The following is a 22,996-nucleotide window of genomic DNA, read 5'->3' as shown; positions in this document are numbered from 1 at the left end:
TTTTTGTAGAGATGGAATCTCATTATGTTGCCCAGGCTGGTCTTGAACTCCTGGGCAGGATACGAGGGTGGATGGAGAGGAGCCAGTTGAGGCCGGAAAGGCAGGAGATGAAGAGGCCAGGCCCAGGCCGGACTCAGCGAAGATGCAAGAGCCCTGAGGGTGAGGGCATGTTGGTGGGGCATAAACCAGGCATAAACCCCTTGAGACTGCACAAGGAGGAGGGTCAGGAGAGGGCTAGGGTGAGGGGGGTGAGAAGAGGGTCCCTTGGGCTGTTTGGAACGCCTTGTGTTGGTGGCCTGCAGGGAAGTATGCGGCCCTGGAGGCACAAGCCATCGGCCCGCTCCTGGAGCTGCTGCACTCCCCCATGACCATAGCACGCCTGAATGCCACCAAGGCCCTTACCATGCTGGCAGAGGCCCCCGAGGGCCGCAAGGCCCTGCAGACACACGTGCCCACTTTCCGTGCCATGGAGGTGGAGACTTACGAAAAGCCTCAAGTGGCCGAAGCCTTACAGCGGGCAGCCCGGATCGCCATCAGTGTCATCGAGTTCAAACCCTGAGCCCCTCATTCATCTCTGTGAGTGAATAAATGCACTAAGTCTCTTTATCTCGGGTCCGAATGGCACTTTCTGTTCCTGGAGTACAGTCACATCTTCTCTTGCTCTCCTGCCAAAGGGGAAATGCGAGGCCCAGAAGCACCGGGTCTGGGTGGCACAGGCTGAACCCAGTGCGGGGGATGGGTGGGAGGTGGCCTTGGAGTTGTGCTCTCTCTCCTGGGGCCAAGAGTTCCCCTCAGAAGGTAGAGAGTAGGGCTGAGCCCTCCAGAGACAAGGCTGGGGGCAGGGACTTGGGCTGGGGGAAGGAAGGAACCCAGATGTGCCAGGCACCACCCAGGTTTCAGAAGATCCAGTGACTGACCCCTGGGGTGTGGCTGGGTGTGGCTCTGCTCAGCCAGGTCTGTCCCTTCCCCACCCTGGGTGATGGGAAGGAAGGTGATAGGTGAAACCCCATGCAGGTTCTTCGTGGAGAAGGTGACTCAGTCATAGAGGCTCCCCCAGGGATGAGTGCTCAGGACAGGGGTAGATTCTGGTTTCCTCCTTAACGTCTTACCCCAAACAGCCGCATTCTTCTCCAAAGCAAGGAAGTCACTCAAGCACGCCCCCAGGTTGGCCTGAAGCCCATCCCACCCTCCATTCTCTCCCTTTGGGTGTATGTGGCCCCCAGGGCAGCCCTCTTCTGCCTGTGCCTTCATCTGGGCTCCTTCCCTGCAGTGAAGGTGACAAGCAGGCTGGGAGCTTAGGCAAGGAGAGAGAGGTGGGCTGAGAGGTGGAGGAGGGGAGAAGCCCAGCTGCAGGGGGCTATGGGGCATGGGGCTGAGGTTGGGGAGTGACTGGGAGAGCTCCTTAATCTCCTACTCATCTCTACATGGTCTGGTGAGGCAATGGTTCTCCTCGTTTCGGGGGAGAAGCAGACTGTCCTGGCCTCTGTTGGAGGAGCTGCTAGAGCAGAACTCAGCTTCCGGGCTGGGCCCTTTCGTCTGGGTCTGAGCTGGAGCCTTACTCTTTCTCCAGGAGCTTTCTGAGGCTCTCTCTCTCGAAGGTTTCCCTCATTCACATCACCCCTTGGCAGTCATATTTCCTGTGAGGTGCCCACTCCTCCCAGAATAAACCTTTCAGCAAAGCCAGAATCTCAAAGGGAGCCCCTTCTTGCAGTCCTTTCAGTGAGCCCCAGGGGCCCTCACTTTCCCAGAAGAAACACAGGGAAGTTATTGTCCTTGGGATCACAGGATGAATCCAAGTAGGGCCTCTTGTTGTGGAAGGGACGGGCAGCTGGGACCAGCTGGGGTTTCAGGTTCATCCCCATTCTCAAAAAAGCTGCCCCTAAGAGGGCTGGGTGCAGTGGCTCATTCCTGTAATTCCAGCACTTTGGGAGGCTGAGGCGGGCAGATCACTCAAGGCCAGGAGTTCAAGACCAGCCTGGCCAACATGACAAAACCCCCTCTCTACTAAAAATACAAAAATTAGCTGGACATGATGGTGCACGCCTGTATTCCCAGCTACTTGGGAGACTGAAGCACGAGAATCACTTAAGCCTAGGAGGTGGAGGTTGCAGTGAGCTGAGATCATGCCACTGCACTCCAGCCTGGGTGACAGAGTGAGACTCTGTCTCAAAATAAAACTTTAAAAAAGGCCCCCTAAGAGGAAACCTTTTCTCCTTCAGGAAACATTTCCTCATGTCCCAGTCCTGCCTTAACACAGCAGGCTGGCTCTCCCCCTTCCACAGGCTCTGGCCGAGATCATCAAACTCCTTGCTGCAAGACCCTGTGCTCTTGGTCTCCTCTGTAGAACCCTCTTTCTTTACATGGCTAGTGGTGCTGATGCTTCTCATGCCTCTGTTCTAGGCTCTCCCTTCTCCCACTTTCCCTGTGCAATCTCATCCGCCTGGCTTTGGGCTTTCTCTACCAGGTTCCCTTCTGAGCTGGGCCTGATCTCTCTCCCCTGTCTCCCCCAGATCTGGGACTCCAGCCCCAGCCTCTCTCCTGAGTTCTGGATTCTTATGTTCAACTTAACATCTACCCTTAAATGTCTCCAGGCAAGAATTAATACCAATCTTTCACAAACTGTTCCAAAAAATAGAAGAGGAAGAAATATCTCCCAACTCATTCTATGAGTGTAATACTACCCTGATACCAAAACCAAAGATATCAGCTGGGCACGATGGCTCATGCCTGTCATTCCAATGTCTCTACAAAAAACACAAAAATTAGCCTGGTGTGGTGGTGCGTGCCTGTAGTCCCAGCTACTTGGGAGGCTGAAGCAGGAGAATCACCTGAGCATGGGAGGTCAAGGCTGCAGTGACCTGAGATCACACCACTGCACACCAGCCAAACAAACAAAAACCACTCAAAGATATCACAAGAAAACTGCAGACCAATATTTGTTATGATTATAGAAACAGAAACACAACCAAATATTAGCAAACCAAATTCAGCAGCATATAAAAAGCATTATACAGCATGATCAGCTGGGATTTACCCCAGGAATGCAAGGTTGGTTTAGCATATGAAAATCAATTAATGTAATATAACATATAGGTAGAATAAAGGACAAAAGTCACATAATCATCTTAATAGATGCAGAAAAAGCATTCCACAAAGTTCAACACCCATTCATGATGAAAAACAAACTCTCAGAAAACTAGGAAAAGAGGGTAATTTCCTCAACATAATAAAGAACATCTGCAAAAACTCAGCTGACATTATATTTAATAGCAAAACCTGATTGCTTTCCCCTGATATCAGAAACAAGACCTCTCTATACAGCATTGTACTGGAGGTTCTAGTTAGGCAGTTAGGCAAGAAAAAGAGCATACAGATTGCAAATAAATAAAGGTAAATTCTCTATTCACAGATTACATGATTATAAGAAAACTCCCAAGGAAGTACACTTAAAAATGATTAGAACTAATGAATAAGTTCAACATGGTTGCAGGATACAAAATCAATATACAAAAATTAATTGTATTCCCAGATACTAGCAATGAACCATCCAAAAACAAAATTGAGAAAACAGTTTAATTTACAATAACATCAAAAAGAATAAAATACTCAGAAATAAATTTAGCAAAAGGAGTGCAAGATTTGTACACTGAAAACAAAATAGTGTTGAAAGATGTTAAAGACTTAAATATATGGAAAGACATCCCATGTTCATGGATTAGAAGACTTAATATTATCAAGATGGCAATAAACATCTTCATGCAGCTCAAACTCTACATATCAGAAATGAGTTCATCTTTTCCCCATACCTGCACTTACTCCAGTGCAGCCTGTCTCTGGAATTGATGCCCCCTTCATTCACCTGCTCCAGCCAGAGAGTCATCCCTGGCCCCTCCCTCCAAAGGTCTCCACCTCTTTACCTCTCTGCCACCAACTTGCCTGCTTTGCTCTAGCAGTGTCCTGGTGGGTGTTCCTGTCTCACTTTTATCTTCCCAGCAGCAGGAAGCAAATCTGATCCTATCACTTCCTTGCCTACACTTCCAGGGACATAGGCCCCCAAAGCATACAAGGCCTGCTGGTCAGGCTTCCAACTCTTTCCCTCCCACTGTTCTCCATGCACATGCCATATCTCAGCATCTTCAAACATACCTTGTACTCTTGCTGCATGTCTTCTCACACATGTCCCTTCTGTTATCCATCCAACTGATTCCCCCTTTCCCTGACTCTGAGGCTAGATGGAGGTTTCTGCTGGATTCTCTTGCAGTGCACACACTGCACCCTGTGAAATGTGGCTAATTCTTGTCCCTCCACAAGGGTGGTTCTGTGGCTTGAATATGATAATGCACTTACCCTGGGCTTGCCTGAAAACAGCAGGACACATGAAATGCTGGCTATTGCTGTGATTGCTTATTTTCCACCATACACCATATACTCCAGAGAGAAGTTCCCATGTGCTTTGTTTGCGGTTATTTTCTTCGAGCTTGACATGGTGGCTGGCACATATTAGGCACTCAAAAGTGTCAGCTGAAGGATTAGAGAAAGGATGAGGGCTGGTCATGTGAATATACCTTCAGAGTGTGATTCTCATGATGAAATAACTTCAAGGCACCTGGAACTTTTCCTAAAGACACAAATCATTTATTTTGGACTGGGAAGAAGAAAAGTGAAGGAGAGGTTTAGGGAACCCCTATGGAAACACGGCTGAGGAGTGTCCTCTATCTGATAGCTCAAGTGGATCTAACCTATGGGGCCAACTCCCAATAATGTCGCGATGCCAGGCAGGCTGTGAGTGTGACTGGGGAGAGCTGGCCTGGAGGGAGTTTCTTCTTAACCTGCCCTCAAGGGATGCAGCACAGCAGAAGCTAAACAGAGTTGAGTGGTGGGGAGGCCTGTTCTATTAAAGCAGAGCCTGCCTCAGTCCCACTGAGGTTCAGGCAGGGGCCAAAGCTTCCATCCCTGGCACCTGTTTCCCCATGGCCTGTGTGGTCATCAGTGCTGGAGAGCACCTATAGGTGAGATTCCCTTGCAGGGGTGGGGTGGGGCTTCCACAGCTCGGCATCTTGGCCAGCAGGGACATACCTTGGAAAATAAGGAGAGAACCAAGCAATGGAAGTTGGGTACATGAAAGAATTGGTGACAGTGAAGTAAACACAAGCAAAAATTCCAAATATATATAGAGATGAAAAGCCAAAATTAAATTTAAAGTGAAAGTGTTTATGCAGTGCAGCCATTTGGAGAAAATGACTCATTTTGTAAAGGAACAGATGTTCTCATTTGCATACTTTCTGTAATGGCGAATGGACTTTGCTGTGTCCTGCCACACGGCATGTGTGTGCTGCTGCTGGTAGCCCTTGATGCATGACACCAAGGGAGCATTTTTATTAATGTAATCCTTGGCCCCAGGCCCATGGGTCTCCCAGTAGGAAACGCTTTGTCCCTGTTGATGATGATCCTGGAGAAGCAGCAGCTCTGCCTCCTCCTGGACGGCCCCAGCCCAGCTGCTTCAGGCAAAGTAGGTGACACCAAGGACCTTGAGCGTGATCAGGATGATCCCACTGATGCCCACAACTCTCCTCCAGTAGGGGTTGTCTGACATGTTGCCCCACTCTGTACCTTCCGTCTTCTCAGCAACCTCTACTTTCTCAGTTGCCTCTCCCAGGGCCAGCGCCTCTGCACCTTGCAACGTGTCACCATGCTCTACCTCCTCTGTTGCCTTTGCTGGGGCCACTTTGGGGCCCTCCTGACTCCAGCCCACAGAACATGTCCCAGATCATCCAGGTGCAGCTCTTGGTCTCCTTGCCTACATCTAGAACAGAAGGAATAGGCAAAGGTCAGGAGGCAGGCAGGCCATGGCACAGGAGGGAAGCCTGTGTAGGGACTCACAACATCTCAGCCTCCACGAGTCCAGTGTGAAGACCCATGGGCTTACTCTTAATAAGAAAGAACTGACCTTAGCATGCCCAGATCCCTGTAACTGGCTGGCGGAGGTGGTGTTACAAGAACTTGACCCTCCCTGGGGTGCTGCAGTAATTGCCCACCCTTCTCTGTCCCTATGGGTCTAGGGCAGATGGTCCCTGATCCTCTGAACATTTCACCTCTACGCTCCAAACACTGCTCTTTGGAGGACAGAGGAAGCCCTTTGAGTCATGGAAATAGGCACCATTCTCTTTGGCAACCTCTTGGGGAGTGTCTTCTCAAGGCAACTCCCAGTTTCACTGCACTTGGCCCACAGTAAGGCTGTCCTGGGGCCCTTGAAGGCACATTTTTGGTGCTATCCAGGAGGAGAGCCTAGAAATCACAGGAAGGTTGCCATTCACTTCTGTAGGCCAAACTAGGGGAAACACCTAACTGAGGGGCTTGAACATCACCCAGATGTCCATGCAGCGCTGGCCTGTCCCCTGGGGCCTGCTTACCTGGCTTAGCACCATGGTCAGCTCCTGGGAATCATTCCCTCCTGGAAGATGAGATGACCCTGTGTTCATTCAGATCAGGCTCCCAGCAGTGTGCATTGTGACGTCTTCTGGGTGTCATCCTGCTGGGCAGCCTCCATGCCAGTATCTCCTGTGTTCCCACCCCTGCAGCAGAGGCTGAGGAGGAAGCAGAAATGAAGGAACTCATCAGACAGGGACAGAGGAGCCTCTGTTACAAGGGGAGGGGCAGGAACACAGATAGCCTATGCTGGGACTGAGAAGTCCTGAGGACCACATCCTTGCCTCTATTCTCAAATGCCCATTAATTATACCATTATCAGCTTCTGGGACCTAAGAGGTGTGGGAGCCAGTCTGGAAAAAGCAGCTGGTCATTCAACCCCACAGCCCAAAGGCACAAATGCCATCCCACACAGCAGTTAAATGAAGTTTAACCTAAAGTTGCCTCCTTACATATTTTAACGTTGTCTTAAAAGTTTCTCTACATAATGAACTATAATCTAAATGGAGGTGTAAACAGCCTGTAACCTACTCTTGTGCCAACCACTGAGTTTTGTCCAGTTAAAGGGGGCCAATTGTTCAAACCATGTTCAAATAAGGCAAATGCTAGGCTGTACCCAACCTGGCCATTTCTTTACCTCACTTTTGTTTTCTGTATGTCACTTTCTTTTTTCTGTCCATAAATCTTCTTCCACCATGTGGTTGTACTGGAGTCTCCCTGAGCCTATTCTGGCTCAGGAGGCTGCCTGATTCATGAATTGTTCTTTGCTCAATTAAACTCTGTTAAATTTAATTTGTTTTTAATTTATTTTTAATTTTTTTATTTCCATAGGTTATTGGGGAACAGGTGGTGTTTGGTTATATGAGTAAGTTCTTTAGCGGTGATTTGTGAGATTTTAGTGCACCCATTACCTGAGCAGTATACACTGCACTCAGTTTGTAGTCTTTTTTCCCTCATCTCCTTCCCACCCTTTCCCGCAGAATCCCCAAAGTCCATTGTGTCATTCTTATGCCTTTGCATCCTCATAGTTTAGCTCCACTTATGAGTGAGAACATACTATTTTGGTTTTCCATTCCTGAGTTACTTCACTTAGAATAACAGTCTCCATTCTCATCCATGTTGCTGCAAATGCCATTAATTCATTCCTTTTTTATGGCTGAGTAGTATTGCATTGTATGTATATACCACAGTTTCTTTATCCACTCATTGATGGGCATTTGGGTTGGTTCCACATTTTTGCAGTTGCGAATTGTGCTGCTATAAACATGCATGTGCAAATAGCTTTTTTTGTATAATGGCTGATTTTTCTCTGGGTACATACCCAGTAGTGGGATTGCTGGATCAAATGGTAGTTCTACTTTTAGTTCTTTAAGGAATCTCCACACTGTTTTCCATAGTGGCTGTACTAGTTTACATTCCCACCAGCAGTGTAGAAGTGTTCCCTGTTCACTGCATCCACACCAACATATATTATTTTTTGATTTTTTTAATTACAGCCATTCTTGCAGGAGTAAGGTGGTATCACATTGTGGTTTTGATTTTCATTTCCCTGATCATAGTGATGTTGAGCATTTTTTCATGTGTTTGCTGGCCATTTGTGTATCTTCTTTTGAGAATTTTCTATTCATGTCCTTAGCCCACTTTTTGATGGGATTGTGTTTTCTTGCTAATTTGTTTGAGTTTGCTGTAGATTCTGGATACTTGTTCTTTGTCAGATGTATAGATTGTGAAGATTTTCTCCCACTCTGTGAGTTGTCTCTTTACTCTGCTGACTGTTGCTTTTGCTGTGCAAAAGCTCTTTAGTTTAATTAAGTCCCAGCTATTTATCTTTGTTTTTATTGAATTTGCTTTTGGGTTCTTGGTCATGAAATCCTTGCCTAAGCCAAGGTGTAGAAGGGGTTTTCTGATTTTATCTTCTAGAATTTTTACAGTTTCAGGTCTTAGATTTAAGTCCTTGATCCATCTTGAGTTGATTTTTGTGTAAGGTGAGAGATGAGAATCCAGTTTCATCTTCCTACGTGTGGCTTGCCAATTATCCCAGCACCATTAGTTGAATAGGGTGTCCTTTTCCCACTTTATGTATTTGTTTGCTTTGTCAAAGATAAGTATTTGGGTTTATTTCTGGGTTTTCTGTTCTGTTCCATTGTTCTATGTGCCTATTTTTATACCAGTGCCATGCTGTTTTGGTGACTGTGACCTTATAGTATAGTTTGAAATCAGGTAATGTGATGCCTCCAGACTTGTCCTTTTTGCTTAGTCTTGCTTTGGCTATGTGGGCTCTTTTTTTGTTTCATATGAGTCTTAGGATTGTTTTTTCTAGTTCTGTGAAGAATGATGCTAGTATTTTGATGGGAATTTCATTGAATTTGTAGATTGCTTTTGGCAGTATGGTCATTTTCACAATATTGATTCTACCCATCCATGAGCATGGAATGTGTTTCCATTTGTTTGTGTCATCTATGATTTCTTTCAGCACTGTTTTGTAGTTTTCCTTGTAGAGGTCTTTTACATTCTTGGTTAGGTATATTCCTAAGTATTTCATTTGTTTGCAGCTATTGTAAAATGGGTTGAGTTCTTGATCTGATTTTCAGCTTGGTTGCTGTTGGTATATAGGAGAGCTACTGATTTGTGTGCGTTAATTTTGTATCCAGAAACTTTGCTGAATTCTTTTTTCAGTTCTAGGAGCTTTTTGGAGGAGTCTTTAGGGTTTTCTAGGTATACAGTCATATCATCAGCAAACAGTGACAGTTTGACTTCCTCTTTACTGATGTGGATGCCATTTATTTCTTTCTCTCATCTGATTGCTGTGGCTAGGACTCCCAGTACTATGTTAAAGGGAAGTGGTGAGAGTGGCATCCTTGTCTTGTTCCAGTTCTCAGAGGGAATGTTTTCAACTTTTCCCCATTCAGTATTATGCTGGCTGTGGGTTTGTCAGAGATGGCTTTTATTACATTGAGGCATGTCCCTTGCATGCCGATTTTGCTGAGAGTTTTAATCGTAAAGGGATACTAGATTTTGTCGAATGCTTTTTCTGCATCTATTGAGATAATCATGTGATTTTTGTTTTTAACTCTGTTTATGTGGTGTATCACATTTATTCACTTGCGTATGTTAAATCATCCCTGCATCCATGGTATGAAGCCCACTTGGTCATGGTGAATTATCTTTTTGAAATGTCGTTGGATTCAGTTAGCTAGTATTTTGTTAAGGATTTTTGCATCTATGTTCATCAGGGATGTTGGTCTGTAGTTTTCTTTTTTGGTTACATTCTTTCTTGGTTTTGGTATTAGGGTGATACTGGATTCATAGAATGATTTAGGGAGGATTCTCTCTTTATCTATCTTGTGGAATAGTGTCAACAGGATGGTACCAACTCTTCTTTGAATGTCTGATAGAATTCAGCTGTGAATCCATCTGGCCCTGGACTTTTTTTGGTTGGTAATTTTTAAATTACCATTTCAATCTCGCTGTTGTTGTTGGTCTGCTCATGCTATCTAATTCTTCCTGATTTAAGCTAGGAGGGTTGTATCATTCCAGAAATTCATCCATCTCCTCTAGGTTTTCTAGTTTATGCATGTAAAGGTGTTCATAGTAGCCTTGAATGATCTTTTGTATTTCTGTGGTGTCAGTTGTAATTTCTCCCATTTCGTTTCTAATTGAGCTTATTTGGATTTTCTCTCTTCTTTTCTTGGTTAATCTTGCTAATGGTCTATCAATTTTATTTATCTTTTCAAAGAACCAGCTTTTTTATCTATCTTTTAAATATTTTTGTTTCAATTTTATTTAGTTCTGCTCTGATCTTGGTTATTTCCTTTCTTCTGCTGGGTTTGGGTTTGGTTTTTTCTTGTTTCTGTAGTTCCTGTGGTGTGACCTTAGATTGTCTGTGCTCTTTCAGATTTTTCAATATAGACATTTAGGGCTATGAATTTTCCTCTTAGCAGTGCCTTTGCTGTATCCCGGAGGTTTTGATAGGTTGTTCACTGTTGTCATTCAGTTCAAAGAATTTTTAAATTTCCACCTTGATTTCATTGTTGACCCAATGATCATTCAAGGGCAGGTTATTTAATTTCCATGTATTTGCATGGTTTTGAAGGTTCCGTTGGGAGTTGATTTCCAGTTTTATTCCACTGTGGTCTGAGAGAGTGCTTGATATAATTTCAGTTTTCTTAAAGTTGTTGAGGCTTGTTTTGTGGCCTATCATATGGTCTATCTTGAAGAAAATTTCATGTGCTGATGAATAGAATGTATATTCTGTGGTTGTTGGGTAGAATGTTCTGTAAATATCTGTTAAGTCCATTTGTTCCAGGGTATAGTTTAAATCTATTGTTTCTTTATTGGCTTTCTGTCTTGATGACCTGTCTAGTGCTGTTAGTGGAATATTGAAGCCCCCCACTATTATTATGTTGCTGTCTGTCTCATTTCTTAGGTCTGGTAGTAATTGTTTTATAAATTTGGGACCTCCAGTATTAGGTGCACATGTATTTAGGATTGTGATATTTTCCTGTTGAATAAGGCCTTTTATCATTGTATAATGTCTCTCTTTGTGTTTTTAAACTGCTGTTGCTTTAAAGTTTGTTTTGTCTGATATGAGAATAGCTGCTCCTGCTTGCTTTTGGTGTCCATTTGCATGGAATGTCTTTTTCCACCCCTTTATCTTAAGTTTATGTGAATCCTTATGTGTTAGGTGAGTCTCCTGAAAGCCACAGATAGTTTGTTGGTGAATTCTTACCCATTCTGTGATTCTGTATCTTTTAAATGGAGCATTTAGGCCATTTAAATTCAACATTAGTTTTGAGATGTGAGGTACTATTCCATTCATTGTGCTATTTGTTGCCTGCATACCTTGGTTTTTTGCTTTTTATTTGTATTTTTGTTTTATAGGTCCTATGAGATTTATGCTTTAAAGAGGTTTTATTTTGATGTGTTTCCAGGATTTGTTTCAAGATATAGAGCTCCTTTTAGCAGTTCTTGTAGGGCTGGCTTGGTAGTGGCAAATTCTCTTAGCATTTGTTTGTCTGAAAAAGATGGTCTTTCCTTCCTTTATGAAGCTTAGTTTCGCTGACACCTTTTTCAGGCAGATTGGGGATTTCTTGGTTTGGATCCACTGCTGATGAGCTAGTGTGATTTTTTGGGGGGTGTTAAAGAACTTGTTTTGTCATATTACCAGAGTTGCTTTTCTGGTTCCTTCTCATTTGGGTAGGCTCTGTCAGAGGGAAGGTCTAGTGGTCAAGGCTGTTGTTCAGATTCTTTTATCCCACGAAGTGTTCCCTTGACGTAGTACTCTCCCCCTTTTCCTAGGGATGTGATTTCCTGAGAGCCATACTGTAGTGATTCTTGTCTCCCTTCAGGATCTAGCCACCCAGCAGGTCTACCAAGTTCCTGTCTAGTACTGGAGGTTGTCTGCACAGAGTTCTGTGATGTGAACCATCTGTGGGTCTCTTATTGTGGATACCAGCACCTGCTCTGGTGGAGGTGCCAGTGGGGCGATATGGACTCTGTGAGGGTCCTTAGTTTTGGTTGTTTAATGCACTATTTTTGTGCTGGTTGGCCTCCTGCTGGGAGGTGACACTTTCAAGACAGCATCAGCTGTGGTAGTATGGGGAGGATCAGGTGGTGGGGGGGGCCGTGGGGCCTTAGAACTCCAAAGAGTATATGCCCTTTGTCTTCAGCTACCAGGGTGGGTAGGGAAGGACCATCAGGTGAGGGCAGGGCTAGGCATGTCTGAGCTCAGACTCTCTTTGGGCAGATCTTGCTACGGCTGCTGTGGGGGATGGGAGTGAGGTTCCCAGGTCAATGGAGTTATGCTCCTAGGAGAATTGTAGCTGCCTTTGCTGTATCATGCAGGTTGTCAGAGAAGTGGGGGAAAGCTGGAAGTCACAGGCCTCACCCAGCTCCCATGAAACCCAGAAGGCTGGTCTCACTCTCACCGTGCCCCACCCCACAACAGCACTGAGTCTGTTTCCAGGCAGTCTGCGAGCAGGGCCAGGAACTTGCCCCAGGCTACCAGCCCCCAGCTGCGAAAGCAAGTAGGGCTTTTAGGCTTCCCTGTCTGTGGAGTCTGCACACTGGATTGACGCCCTCCCCTGAGTTCTGGCCAGGAGACTTCCTGTTTGGTTGGAATTGTTGCAAAGTTCAGCTGGAGGTTTCCTTCTCTCTGTGGCCTTTTCCCAGTTCCTCTGGCAGCCCTCTCCAGGTAACCCTGTGAGACAAGTCAGAAATGGCTTCGCTGGGAACCCAGAGAGTCCACAGAGCTTTTCCCACTGCTTCCCCTACCCCTGTATTTCCCTCGGCTCTCTAAATTGACTCAGCTCCAGGTATTGTCAGAATCTTCTCCTGTGATCTAGACTTCAGGTTCCCCAGTGAGGGTGTGTATTCAGGGCCAGATAATCTCCCTTTCTCACTCCCACAGTTTGGGCACTCATGGTAATTGGGGTGTCTCCCAGGTCCTGCAGCAGCAATCCACTTCCTTAGGAGGGTCTGTGGGTTCTCTTGGCTTTCCTGAATTATTCTTGCAGTAGTTCTAGAGACTCCACATGCTGCTCTGGTCCGTTTGAGTGAAAGCTGCTATCTAGTTCTGCCTCCTGTCTGCCTTGATCCTCAGGAAAAAAAAACCCATAAACTCTGTTAAATTTAATTTGGCTAAGGTTTTTCTTTTAACAGATGGTGTCAGAAGTGGGATCCGAGCTAGAACTTCTAGTAACCCCCAAAGTGCCAAGTGAGCAAGCAAGTTCCCACTGTGCCTGTTGTTTCCATTGCTCTCTCACAGCAACTGGGGATCTTGGTAAGTTCTCCCTCAGATTCTGAGGCTCCACAGATTTGCTCAGAGATTTGAGCTCTCTGAGTTTGTTTGAGCAAATTTTTGATCAACACTGGGTTTGGAAGTTCTGACAGAAACTGAACTGAGTCTACAATTGGATTGTATCTGATAATTAACTGGCTTGGATACAGTTAGGGGCCTCTTTTGTCTGACTGGGTCAGAAAGAAACCAGTAGCAGATGGCAATATTGCAGGGGGTGTAAACTTTGGCTTTTGGAAGTCCACAGGGATTTTTGTGTTTCTACTTCCTTTGTTTCTTTTTTCCTGTACACTTAGGTATGGAAAAAAATCACTGACATAGTTGCTTGAGGGGACCTGAGAGCCAAAGTCAATATTTGAGGTAAAAATGGGATCCTTTATTTCTAAAGAGCTGAGTACCTTCTGGCTAATATGTGTATCAGTATTAGGCCCTAGAGGGTGCTAGTAGTAGCAAAGGCTTACAGAAATGGCATTTTTTTTTTTTTTTTTTTTTTTGCTAGACAGAGTCTTGCTTTGTCACCCAGGCTGGAGTGCAGTAGTGCAATCTTGGCTCACTGCAAGCTCCGCCTCCCAGGTTCACGTCATTCTTCTGCCTCAGCCTCCCGAGTAGCTGGGACTACAGAAATGGCAAAATCTTACTAAAGATAATTTAAAGTTACAGTGAAATGTTCCAAATGAACAACCCTGCACTTGAAGAAGTGCATGTGAAAATGAGGTCTCCCAATATAGTCTCATCTAGGGATGTCTATTGATATGCAGAAGCTTCTAAACAGATTGCAATATTTTTATTTAAAGACTTTAAAAAAGGCAAATAAAAAGCTTAAGTTACTAATAGATAAGAAAAATTAAATCTGCTAACCTTTTGGCTTAGTTGCTATGCTGCCCCAAAGGTGAAATGAAAGCTATCCTAGATAAAGTATTTATAAAAGGTAGACCCTCAGTTAAAATAGCCTTGCTTCTTTTTCAGATCTATTCATGCTAAGTCCAGGCATACAGAATGCTCTCTTTGCCCTATTCCTTAAGAGGCTCCACCCTGAATTTAGTAATTTTAGCTAAGAAACAGTAGATAAGTTAAAAAGAACACCAACTGAACTAAAATACACCTTTCTGGAATTGAAGTGGCAATCTTAAAAGCCTTTTGTAAAAGAAATTTACATCTATAAAGGAAACCTCCATTTGTAAGGGAGTCTGCCTATGTACATTAGAAACTCTTGCCGTTGTTTTAAATTTACATAATAAGTCATGCCTTTGCTTAAGGTGCTTTTCTGGCCACTTTATCTTGATCAACTTTCACTTATGTACCATTTTTTCCCTTGATTTGAGCAAATGATGATACAATATTTATGCCTAAAATCTTAGCTCTGTGCTTATGAAATATAATTTTTTTTGTTTCATGTAAGAGCTGTCCCTTTAGAAATGCAAATTTGTTGCCTAGTTAACAATTGCTTAGGGCAGTGAAACAGATAACTGGAAGATTTATAGTCTGTATGGGGGAAAGAAAAACTATTTGAAATCTGGCAAATAAAAATCCTTTATGGAAGCTATAAGATCTGCTTTTGTGTGTTTGTATGTCTATATGTGTTATGTGTATGTGATAATATTTGATAAATAAAACTGGTTTATTTTTGGCGAAATAGGAATGAGTTCACAATTATCAGTTAAATATAATTAGATACCTGCTTGACTTGACTGTGAACTTGTGTTTTTTTGGTTTAGAGCCTCTGGATTTAGGGATGTGAATAAGTGTCCATGATGAGGTCTGGAGACATGTTCTCAGTTCCTAGACCAGCAGCTACAAGTCAGAATCAAGCCAAATATGACCCTTCTTCCCTGCTTTCCCTACTTGCCTACTGGCTATTTTGGAAAGGGGTTGGATCCTCTAGGCAGAGTCTTTACAGTTGTCTTCTGTCCTGGCCTCTACACCTGGTATGTAAATTCAGGACTCAGACAGGCCCTGACCTTCATAGTCCTCCTTGGTACTACATGGTTACTTGAGACCCCAGATGACCTGGGGGAGATGTTATGAGAGCCACAGAAGTTCGTGCCATTTGCAATGGGGAGGAGCCTGGCCCCTCCTCTTCCTGGGTGGTACCTGGGATTCAGTTTGTGAGGTGGGAAGCACACTAGCAGAACTCTGGCTTTGTGGAGAATCTCTGTTTATCTTTTTTCCTTTTCACTCAATAAACCCTGCCATCCTCATCCTTCAAATTTTCTATGAGCCTAATTTTTTTGTGGCCGTGTGACAAGGACCCCCATCTTTAGCTGAACTAAGAGTTCTACAACAATTAGGGATGGTACTTGGGTTATAGTTTCAAAATTCTTTTTTAGTAATTAAAAATCTTAAAGTCATGTTATGCCAAAGTAACAGATAATCACAAAATGTCTGAGTCATTTATAACTTAAAATACTGAAATATTAATTATTATTATTATTTTTTGAGAGAGTCTCACTCTGTCACCCAGGCCGGAATGCAATGGTGTGGTCTTGGCTCACTGCAACCTCTGCCTACTGGGTTCAAGCAATTCTCCCTCCTCAGCCTCCTGAGTAGCTGGGATTACAGGCACTCACCACCATGCCTGGCTAATTTTTGTATTTTTAGTAGAGACAGGATTTCACTATGTTGGCCAGGCTGGTCTCAAACTCCTGACCTTGTAATCTGCCTGCCTCGGCCTCCCAAAGTGTTGGGATTACAGGCGTGAGTCACCTTGCCCGACCTGAAATATTAATTATTAAACAAGAGTTTAAGCCTATATACCTTGACATTTTTATTAACATGGTATAGAAAAGCCAAACATATTTAGATCTGTTAATAAACAGTAATTTGAAGAAACATCTTTCTAAAAAATTATAATTTTTTCTACAAATACTAATATAAAACAGTTCAAAATTACTTTTTGGTTGGTGTGGTTTTCACTAGAAATTAGGGTTACTAAGAGTTAAAATTATAGTTAATATATGTAATTAAAAATACTAGATATGAGAGAAACAATTCTGTATAAAGAGTATCTAAACAAAAGTAAGTTATGCCTTGATTAGGAAGTTTTAAAGGCATAAAAATGTGTTTGTTAAAAATTTTTAGTTTGAAGTTACTAAAGATTTCAAATTGAGGAGTGAAAAATAGATAAAACCAGATAAACATAGAAAGTTGGGGAGAAAACGTAAAGCAAAAGGCTTATGAAAATCTTGTGTAGTTAAAAATGACAGATTTGATAAATTTTTATAAGATTTTATAAAAATTAGCTTTAGTGTTGATAGTACACTAATACAAAAGTAAAATTTGGTTTTCTCTTTTGAACAAAAATATTGTGTAGTATCAATAAGGCATAGTAAAATATTTATGTTCATCTTTTAAGTAAAGAGCAAAAAGGAGAAAAAGAGAGAAGGGAAGAGATAGATTCTATCTCATAGGGTCTTTCTCAGGTCTCTTGACTATTTGGAAAACTGAGTATCCTCTATCAAAGAGTGTAGGTTTTGGGTTTAAAAAAATCTTTTAATTATCACTTTGGCTAAATAAATGACTATTATTTTATGGTAGCCTGTGATCTTATTTGGTTACATGTTTTAAACCTTTGACATATTTTACAGGCTTCCCAAAATCAAATTTCACCTTCAAAATTAAGTATTTTTTATCTTTAACTTTTGGATGATAAAAAAGGCTCCTGAAGCATCCAAAAGAAAGATAAATAGAATTATTTGACATGTTAAACTACGTGGGAGGCACTGTCAAATAAGAAATAATGTTTAACCTTCTTCAAGTTATATTTTAGTGACTATGTTATTAATATATATTCCAAAATTATATGGCATTTATAGAATTCTAATGTTTGGGTATATGCTATCAGTCATAATTATGGTTATTACGTTAAATTATTAGAAGCCACAGAAATAACCAAATTTCCTTGTAAATTGTCTCTTTAACTATGACCATTTAAAGTTATTTCCACAGTTAATTGCTTAATTCTGATGCAGTTTCTGAAAACTTCACAGGCACACAAAGTCTTAGAATATGGTGTCTTTAAGGAGGTTCATGAAGGGATGAAAAGGATCCTGAAAAACACTCTCGAATACAGGTTTCTGATAACTTTCAGATCAAATCATTTGGACTGGGTAAGAATTCCTGAACTCTAATAAAGAGACTGACTGGTTTATAAAACTGCTACACAAGCAGGAAAAAAATTGAATACCAAGAAGGTACTTTGCCAGATTTTTATGCTAAATCAATGAATTGTTTAGATACGCAGTTCAAATGAATTCCATGGTCCAGGTCAAATTACCTATGATAACCTATCAGTTATCAGTGCTATGCACCTACATTGGAGAAACAGCTGGTATGTAAGAGGACGTAAGTTCAGTGTTAAGTGTGGACTCATGGAGAACCTGGATGCCCACCTCGTCCTTCCTGAGTCCTTAAAGCTTTTGTTATTAAAAGCTTTGCATTCCATGACTAATCGTGAAAGAGATAAAATGATTCAAATTAAATATATATATGTGTATGTGGTGACTGTTCTAAATTGCTAAAATAGTTTATGACCAATATTTAGTTTGTCAAACCCACATTCCTGGAAAGATAATCAAAACTTCAGGTACATTTTTGCTACATGGAGAGTCATTTAAATTTTTATAGAGGGATTTCATTCCATTGTCATTTCCAATGCATGTTTTCTGGTCGTATAAAAACTTTTCGTGCATGCAAGAGTGCTGATATAACAGTAGGTCATTATGCCAAAGTGTATTTTCAGGTAAAGAAAGCTTTTCATGGTCCCCTGACAGGACAATCAACACCTTCACAATCTAGAACCTGAAGATTGAATTTTCTGAGAAAATTGGAGAAAGACTGCACTTGCCATCCACACTACAGCAAAACTTCCAGATCTTGAATCTTGGGTTTTTAATCTCACAACTCATAAGGGCCCCTCCACACTCTTGGAACTGTACATCCATTGGAAACCTTAGGTAAAGCTAACCAGGGAAGTTTCTCCCCAGAAGTAGACAGCATCCTTGATGTGGACAGCTTTTTTCCAAGATCATGAATCAAGACTTCTCTGCTAGCATGAGACTCTTATCTTTCAATTTTTTCCTTGCTTATGCCTCTGCAAACAATAGGAGTGAAAAGGGGGTCTTTTGTGTGCACGCATGGGGTATACTTTTAAATGAAGAATTTTACAGCTGGCCTTATACATGGACAAACTTATGTCTTGACAGATGGAAGATAAAAGGCCAATATAGGTAAGAAATTTTAGTGGCACATGTGTTGCTTCATAAGCAGTCAGAAACAGAATATTCATTCACTCCTCTTAACCTATTGATGCATCACATGCTAAAGAGAACATTTCCATGATCCTTCATTCTTCTAGATGGGCATCGTTTCTTAGGTCTCTTTTTCCATGGTTTGGAGTAAATGAGGCAATGATTAGAAATGTATCCCTGGTGATAGGCTGTACAGCAGATTCTATTGTAAAGGCCGTGGTTACACAGCAGGCTTGAAATTATCTTTTGAAGGCCAGGTGCAGTGGCTCATGCCTGTAATCCCAACACTTTGGGAGGCCAAGGCAGGCAGATCACCTGAGATCAGGTTGAGACCAGCCTGGCCGACGTGGTGAAACCCTGCCTCAACTAAAGATACAAAAAATTAGCTGGACGTGGTGGCGGGTGCCTATAATCCCAGCTACTCAGGAGGCTGAGGCAGGAGAATCACTTGAAACCGGGAGGTGGAGGTTGCAGTGAGCTGAGATCACACCACTGCACTCCAGCCTGGGTGACAGAGCAAGACTCCATCTCAGTCAATCAGTCAATCAATCAATCAATCAGTAAATAAATTCTCTTGTGAAAGTTATGCTAAATAACAGAATTTCTCTAGATTATTTACTGGCTAAACAGAGAAGTATCTCTGCAGTTGGTGGCACTTCTTGTTTCCTGTGGAGAAATAAATCAGGTATTATAGAGATTTGGTTGTAAGAAATGAATGAACGGGCTGCTTGGTTAAAGCGAGTAGACTCTTCATCTAGCTCATTCTTTGATCTATTTGGTTTTAGGTGGTTTGGTTTATGGGGACCCTGGCTAAGGAGCATACTCCAAACTCTGTGTATTATCCTCTTGATAGTCGTAATAGTAGCCTCACTGGTGCACTGTATTCTCTCAAAAGTTTTAAATATTTGCTTGCAGCCATCTCTAGAATTTCAGATGGTGTCTCTTCAACTGGAATGACAAGAGCTCAAATAAATGTATGACCACGAGGGCACTGTAACCTATGAATGATGTGTTGGGACTGGAAACCCAAAATGATGGTAACTGAGAGTGGTGCTAAGGCTGTAAGTTTTGGTCAGACTCTCACCTGTGTGAGAATGTGACCAAAAGGGAGGAATTCTTAAATGAGATTATGAAAGACCATTGTTTTGGACTGAGCTCCTGTACTAACCCCAACAGATCAGATCAAACCAAAATGGAGTCACTTATGGTAAACTTGATATAATCAAACTAAGACTTTAAGGATACAAATATATCCTAGAACAGACCAGGTTTTGTTTTTCTTCTGTAAACTGGACATTCCAGCATGAGGAGGTACTCTCTACTCTAACCCTTACAAAAAAATAACCTGATGTCCTTGTTCTCGCCTTACAAAATCCACTCTTCTGCTATTTCTGTAGGTTTTGAGACCAAATAAGTATGTTTACAATGGTGATAGTGACATCAATGACTACAGTTTTGGTCAATCTATCAAAATTGAGAGCATGACTGAAAGGGGGGAATCATTACATCAAATTTAGTCTAAAGCTTCCTCCTAACATATTTTTAAGTTTGCCCTCATAGTTTCCCTGTACGTAGTGAACTATAACTTAAATGGAGGTATAAACAGACTGTAACCTACTCTGGTGCGGATCAGTGAGTTTTGGCCAATCAAAGAGGGCCAACTGTTCAAACCATGTTCAAATAAGGCAAATGCTGGGCTGTAACCAATCCGGCTGTTTCTGTGCCTCACTTTTGTTTTCTGTGTCACTTTCCTTTCTCTGTCCATAAATCTTCTTCCATCAAGTGGCTGCACTGGAGTTTCTCTAAACCTACTCTGGCTCAGAAGGCTGCCTGATTCACAAATCATTCTTTGCTCAATTAAAGTCTGTTAAATTTAATTTGGCTGAGGGTTTTGTTTTTTTTTTTTTAACAGAGTCTTGCTCTGTTGTCCAGGCTGGAGTGCGGTGGCGCAATCTCAGCTCACCGCAACCTCTGCCTCCTGGGTTCAAGTGATTCTCCTGCCTCAGCCTCCCGAATAGCTGGGACTACAGGCGCATGCCACCACGCCCGGCTAATATTTTGTGTTTTTAGTAGAGGCGGGGTTTCACCGTGTTAGCCAGGATGGTCTCCATCTTCTGACCTCGTGATCCACCCACCTCAGCCTCCCAAAGTGCTGGGATTACAGGCATGAGCCACTGCGCCTGACATTGTTTTTCTTTTTAAACATAGCCAAGGCTGGATGATGGCAGCAGGACAGCCAGTGTGGCTTGGAGCCCACACTGTGGAGGGAGCCTGCTGTGTTGAGACCCCAGCTCTACACTGATTGTTTATCTATTGGGCCTGGGGCAAATTGATTAACTGCTCAGTGCCTCAGTTTCCCTAGCTCTAAAATCGGGGTAGTAATCATGCCTGTCACATATAGGTATACTTCTGACAGTTCCTGATGCATCCTACTGAGAACAAGTGCCTTGTACATTGTGGGTACCCAGGAAGCCAGTTTACCCCCTCTCAGAGGAGAGCCATCAGCAGGCACTGAGGGAGCCTGGAGCCCTGCATCCTGCAGGTGCCTTGGGTCCTATGCCCAGGAGAAGCTGCTCCCTCACCCCACAGCAGTCTACAGAGCACCCACCCTGGCCAGGTGTACACTTCCCTGTGCAGGTGTCAGGAGGGAGCCATTGACTCTCTGGGCTCTGACTTTCTCTGGCAGGACTATAGGGAACCTAGAACCCAGCCTTCTCCCAGCCAGGCCCTCCCCTCCCTCCTGCAAACTCACAGCCTCCTCATCACTCTCTGCCTCAGATTCAGGACTAATCTCATTATGTCCTTTATCCCTGTTTGCGTCAGGGGCTGCAAGAAGCTCAGGTCACCCTCCCCCTATGGCCCTGAACACTCCTTTTCTGACCCCATCTGCTGAAACCTTTCCTTCAAGCCTTCTGGAGGCCCCAGGGTCTCAGCCTGTCCCTGGAACATCCTCTCCCTTCTCGCTCGGACTGAAACCTAGCTCTCCCCAAGACCTGCTTCCCCACTCTGGGCGTCCTCCTATGTGGGACTGCTTTCCTCCCTCCCTGTCCCTCATACCCTCACTGGAGTCGAACAGGTCCTTACAGACCATCTCCTTCACCCGTTCTGAGGAGCCCTCTGGTTCCAAATCCCTGCACAGGCTCTGTAACCCAATTCCTCCACCCTCCCCGACACCACACCACCAGATTGCTCCTGTGGGGCACAACGTGGTCTCCATGTGTAGGAACCCAACTACCAGTCATCAGGCCTCATCTTTCTTCAGCCATCAGCATTTCCCTCAGTGGATCCTCACCACCTCCCCCTCCCTAAAACATTTCCAGGAAACAAAGTACTTCTGCTTTTCTGCCCCTGCACTGTCTCTTCCACTTCCCATGGGGTGGCCCTCGCACCCCTTGTGTTTCCCTTATATGCACCTCTGGGAGCCTACCAGTGCATTTTCTGTCCTCTCCCATGCCCGTCCCACCAGCCCAGATGGTTCCACCTGGCTGTCTCATAGGTGCCTCCACTTGCCCTGAACACCCCCATGAGGTGTCTCAGGACAAGTGAATGCCTGGGCCCCTGCCTGGAGGGACATTTCTAAGGGTGCAGAGTGTGGGGCCAAGGGGTGCTGAGTACCGCACACAGGACTTTGGAACCTCCTCTCATCTGGCTGTGCTGGGGGGATGGGGATTCTGCTCCCCTGTGTCTCTGCATCCTGATCTACCATTTCCTCTTGGCTAATGCATAAACTCCAACAGAGCTGGTGGAGCCATGGAGGGAGGAGAGGGGTGTGTCACCACCTGGGACCCTGCCACGAAGGCCACACAGTACCTTGGCCCACAGCTGGACACCAGGATCTCAAAGGACTGAAAAGAGATCTGGTTGTTAGACTCCAACACAAGATGGAATGTGGATGGGAAAGTGTAGGAATCAGGACCCTGGAGTTTGTTCTGGCTCTGGCACCGTGTGGTGTGTGACCTTGGCAAAGGGTGACACACTGCTCTGGGGCTCAGTGTCCCTCAGCTGTGAGGCAGGGGTTGGAGGCAATAAGCTCAGAGCTCTTTCCCAGTCTGAGGGTGCAGGAATGTGAACCTCTTCATATGGGGAGCAGCTGCCCATCACGCTGGGGTCTACTTCTGATGGTGGTGCTGGGAGAAGCTCTGTCATGTGGATGCACAGGACAGGGCAGCCCCAGAGCTGCTTTCATTCCAGAGCCCTCTATGGGCATCAGAGACGGTGCTAGCTCAGTCCAGAAGAGCCAGCACCTGGGCCTAGGGCCTAGTTCAGCTGCACCTTTGCAGACCCTAAGGGGGGCACTCCCTTTCCCTTCTGGTCTGTCATTTTTTCCTCTTCCAAAAAACATATCTGGGAACTTGGGGAAGTAACAAAACCCAGCTGATTGTTGTGGTTTTGTTTGGTTTTAAGGGCTGGGGTCAGGAGAGTAGATACATTGGAACCTGTTACCCCAGCCTCAGCAGAGGATATTTGAAGCTCTGCCCCACACTCTCTCCTGCTAAACCATGGCAGGGATGTTTAGGAGCCGTGCTGG

General features: G+C 43.9%; 1 protein-coding gene and 1 long non-coding RNA gene across 5 annotated transcripts in view; one reads left to right on the top strand and one right to left on the bottom strand.

Annotated features, from left to right (window-relative positions):
• RSPH14 (radial spoke head 14 homolog) overlaps positions 1-606 on the top strand; it is an 81,395-nt gene extending 80,789 nt beyond the window's left edge. For 3 of the 4 annotated variants that reach the window (XM_055375096.1, XM_055375098.2, XM_055375097.2), the window contains exons 7-8: positions 10-159; positions 303-606. In XM_055375096.1, the coding sequence (XP_055231071.1) occupies positions 10-159; positions 303-559 (407 nt within the window). In that variant the 3' untranslated portion in view covers positions 560-606. The remainder of the gene's footprint in view (positions 1-9; positions 160-302) is intronic. The other variant, XM_004063134.3, reaches the window with a different exon arrangement.
• Positions 607-5,190: 4,584 nt separating this feature from the next.
• Positions 5,191-6,490, bottom strand: LOC129529603 (uncharacterized). Its single transcript, XR_008675145.1, has 2 exons — positions 6,411-6,490; positions 5,191-5,803 (listed from the first exon to the last, which is right to left on the bottom strand). It is a non-coding gene; the product is annotated as an uncharacterized lncRNA (long non-coding RNA).
• Positions 6,491-22,996: the final 16,506 nt, after the last annotated feature.

Source organism: Gorilla gorilla, chromosome 23, assembly GCF_029281585.2.
Source record: "Gorilla gorilla gorilla isolate KB3781 chromosome 23, NHGRI_mGorGor1-v2.1_pri, whole genome shotgun sequence".
Classification (NCBI taxonomy): Eukaryota; Metazoa; Chordata; class Mammalia; order Primates; family Hominidae; genus Gorilla; species Gorilla gorilla.
This window is presented reverse-complemented; position numbering and strand designations above follow the sequence as displayed.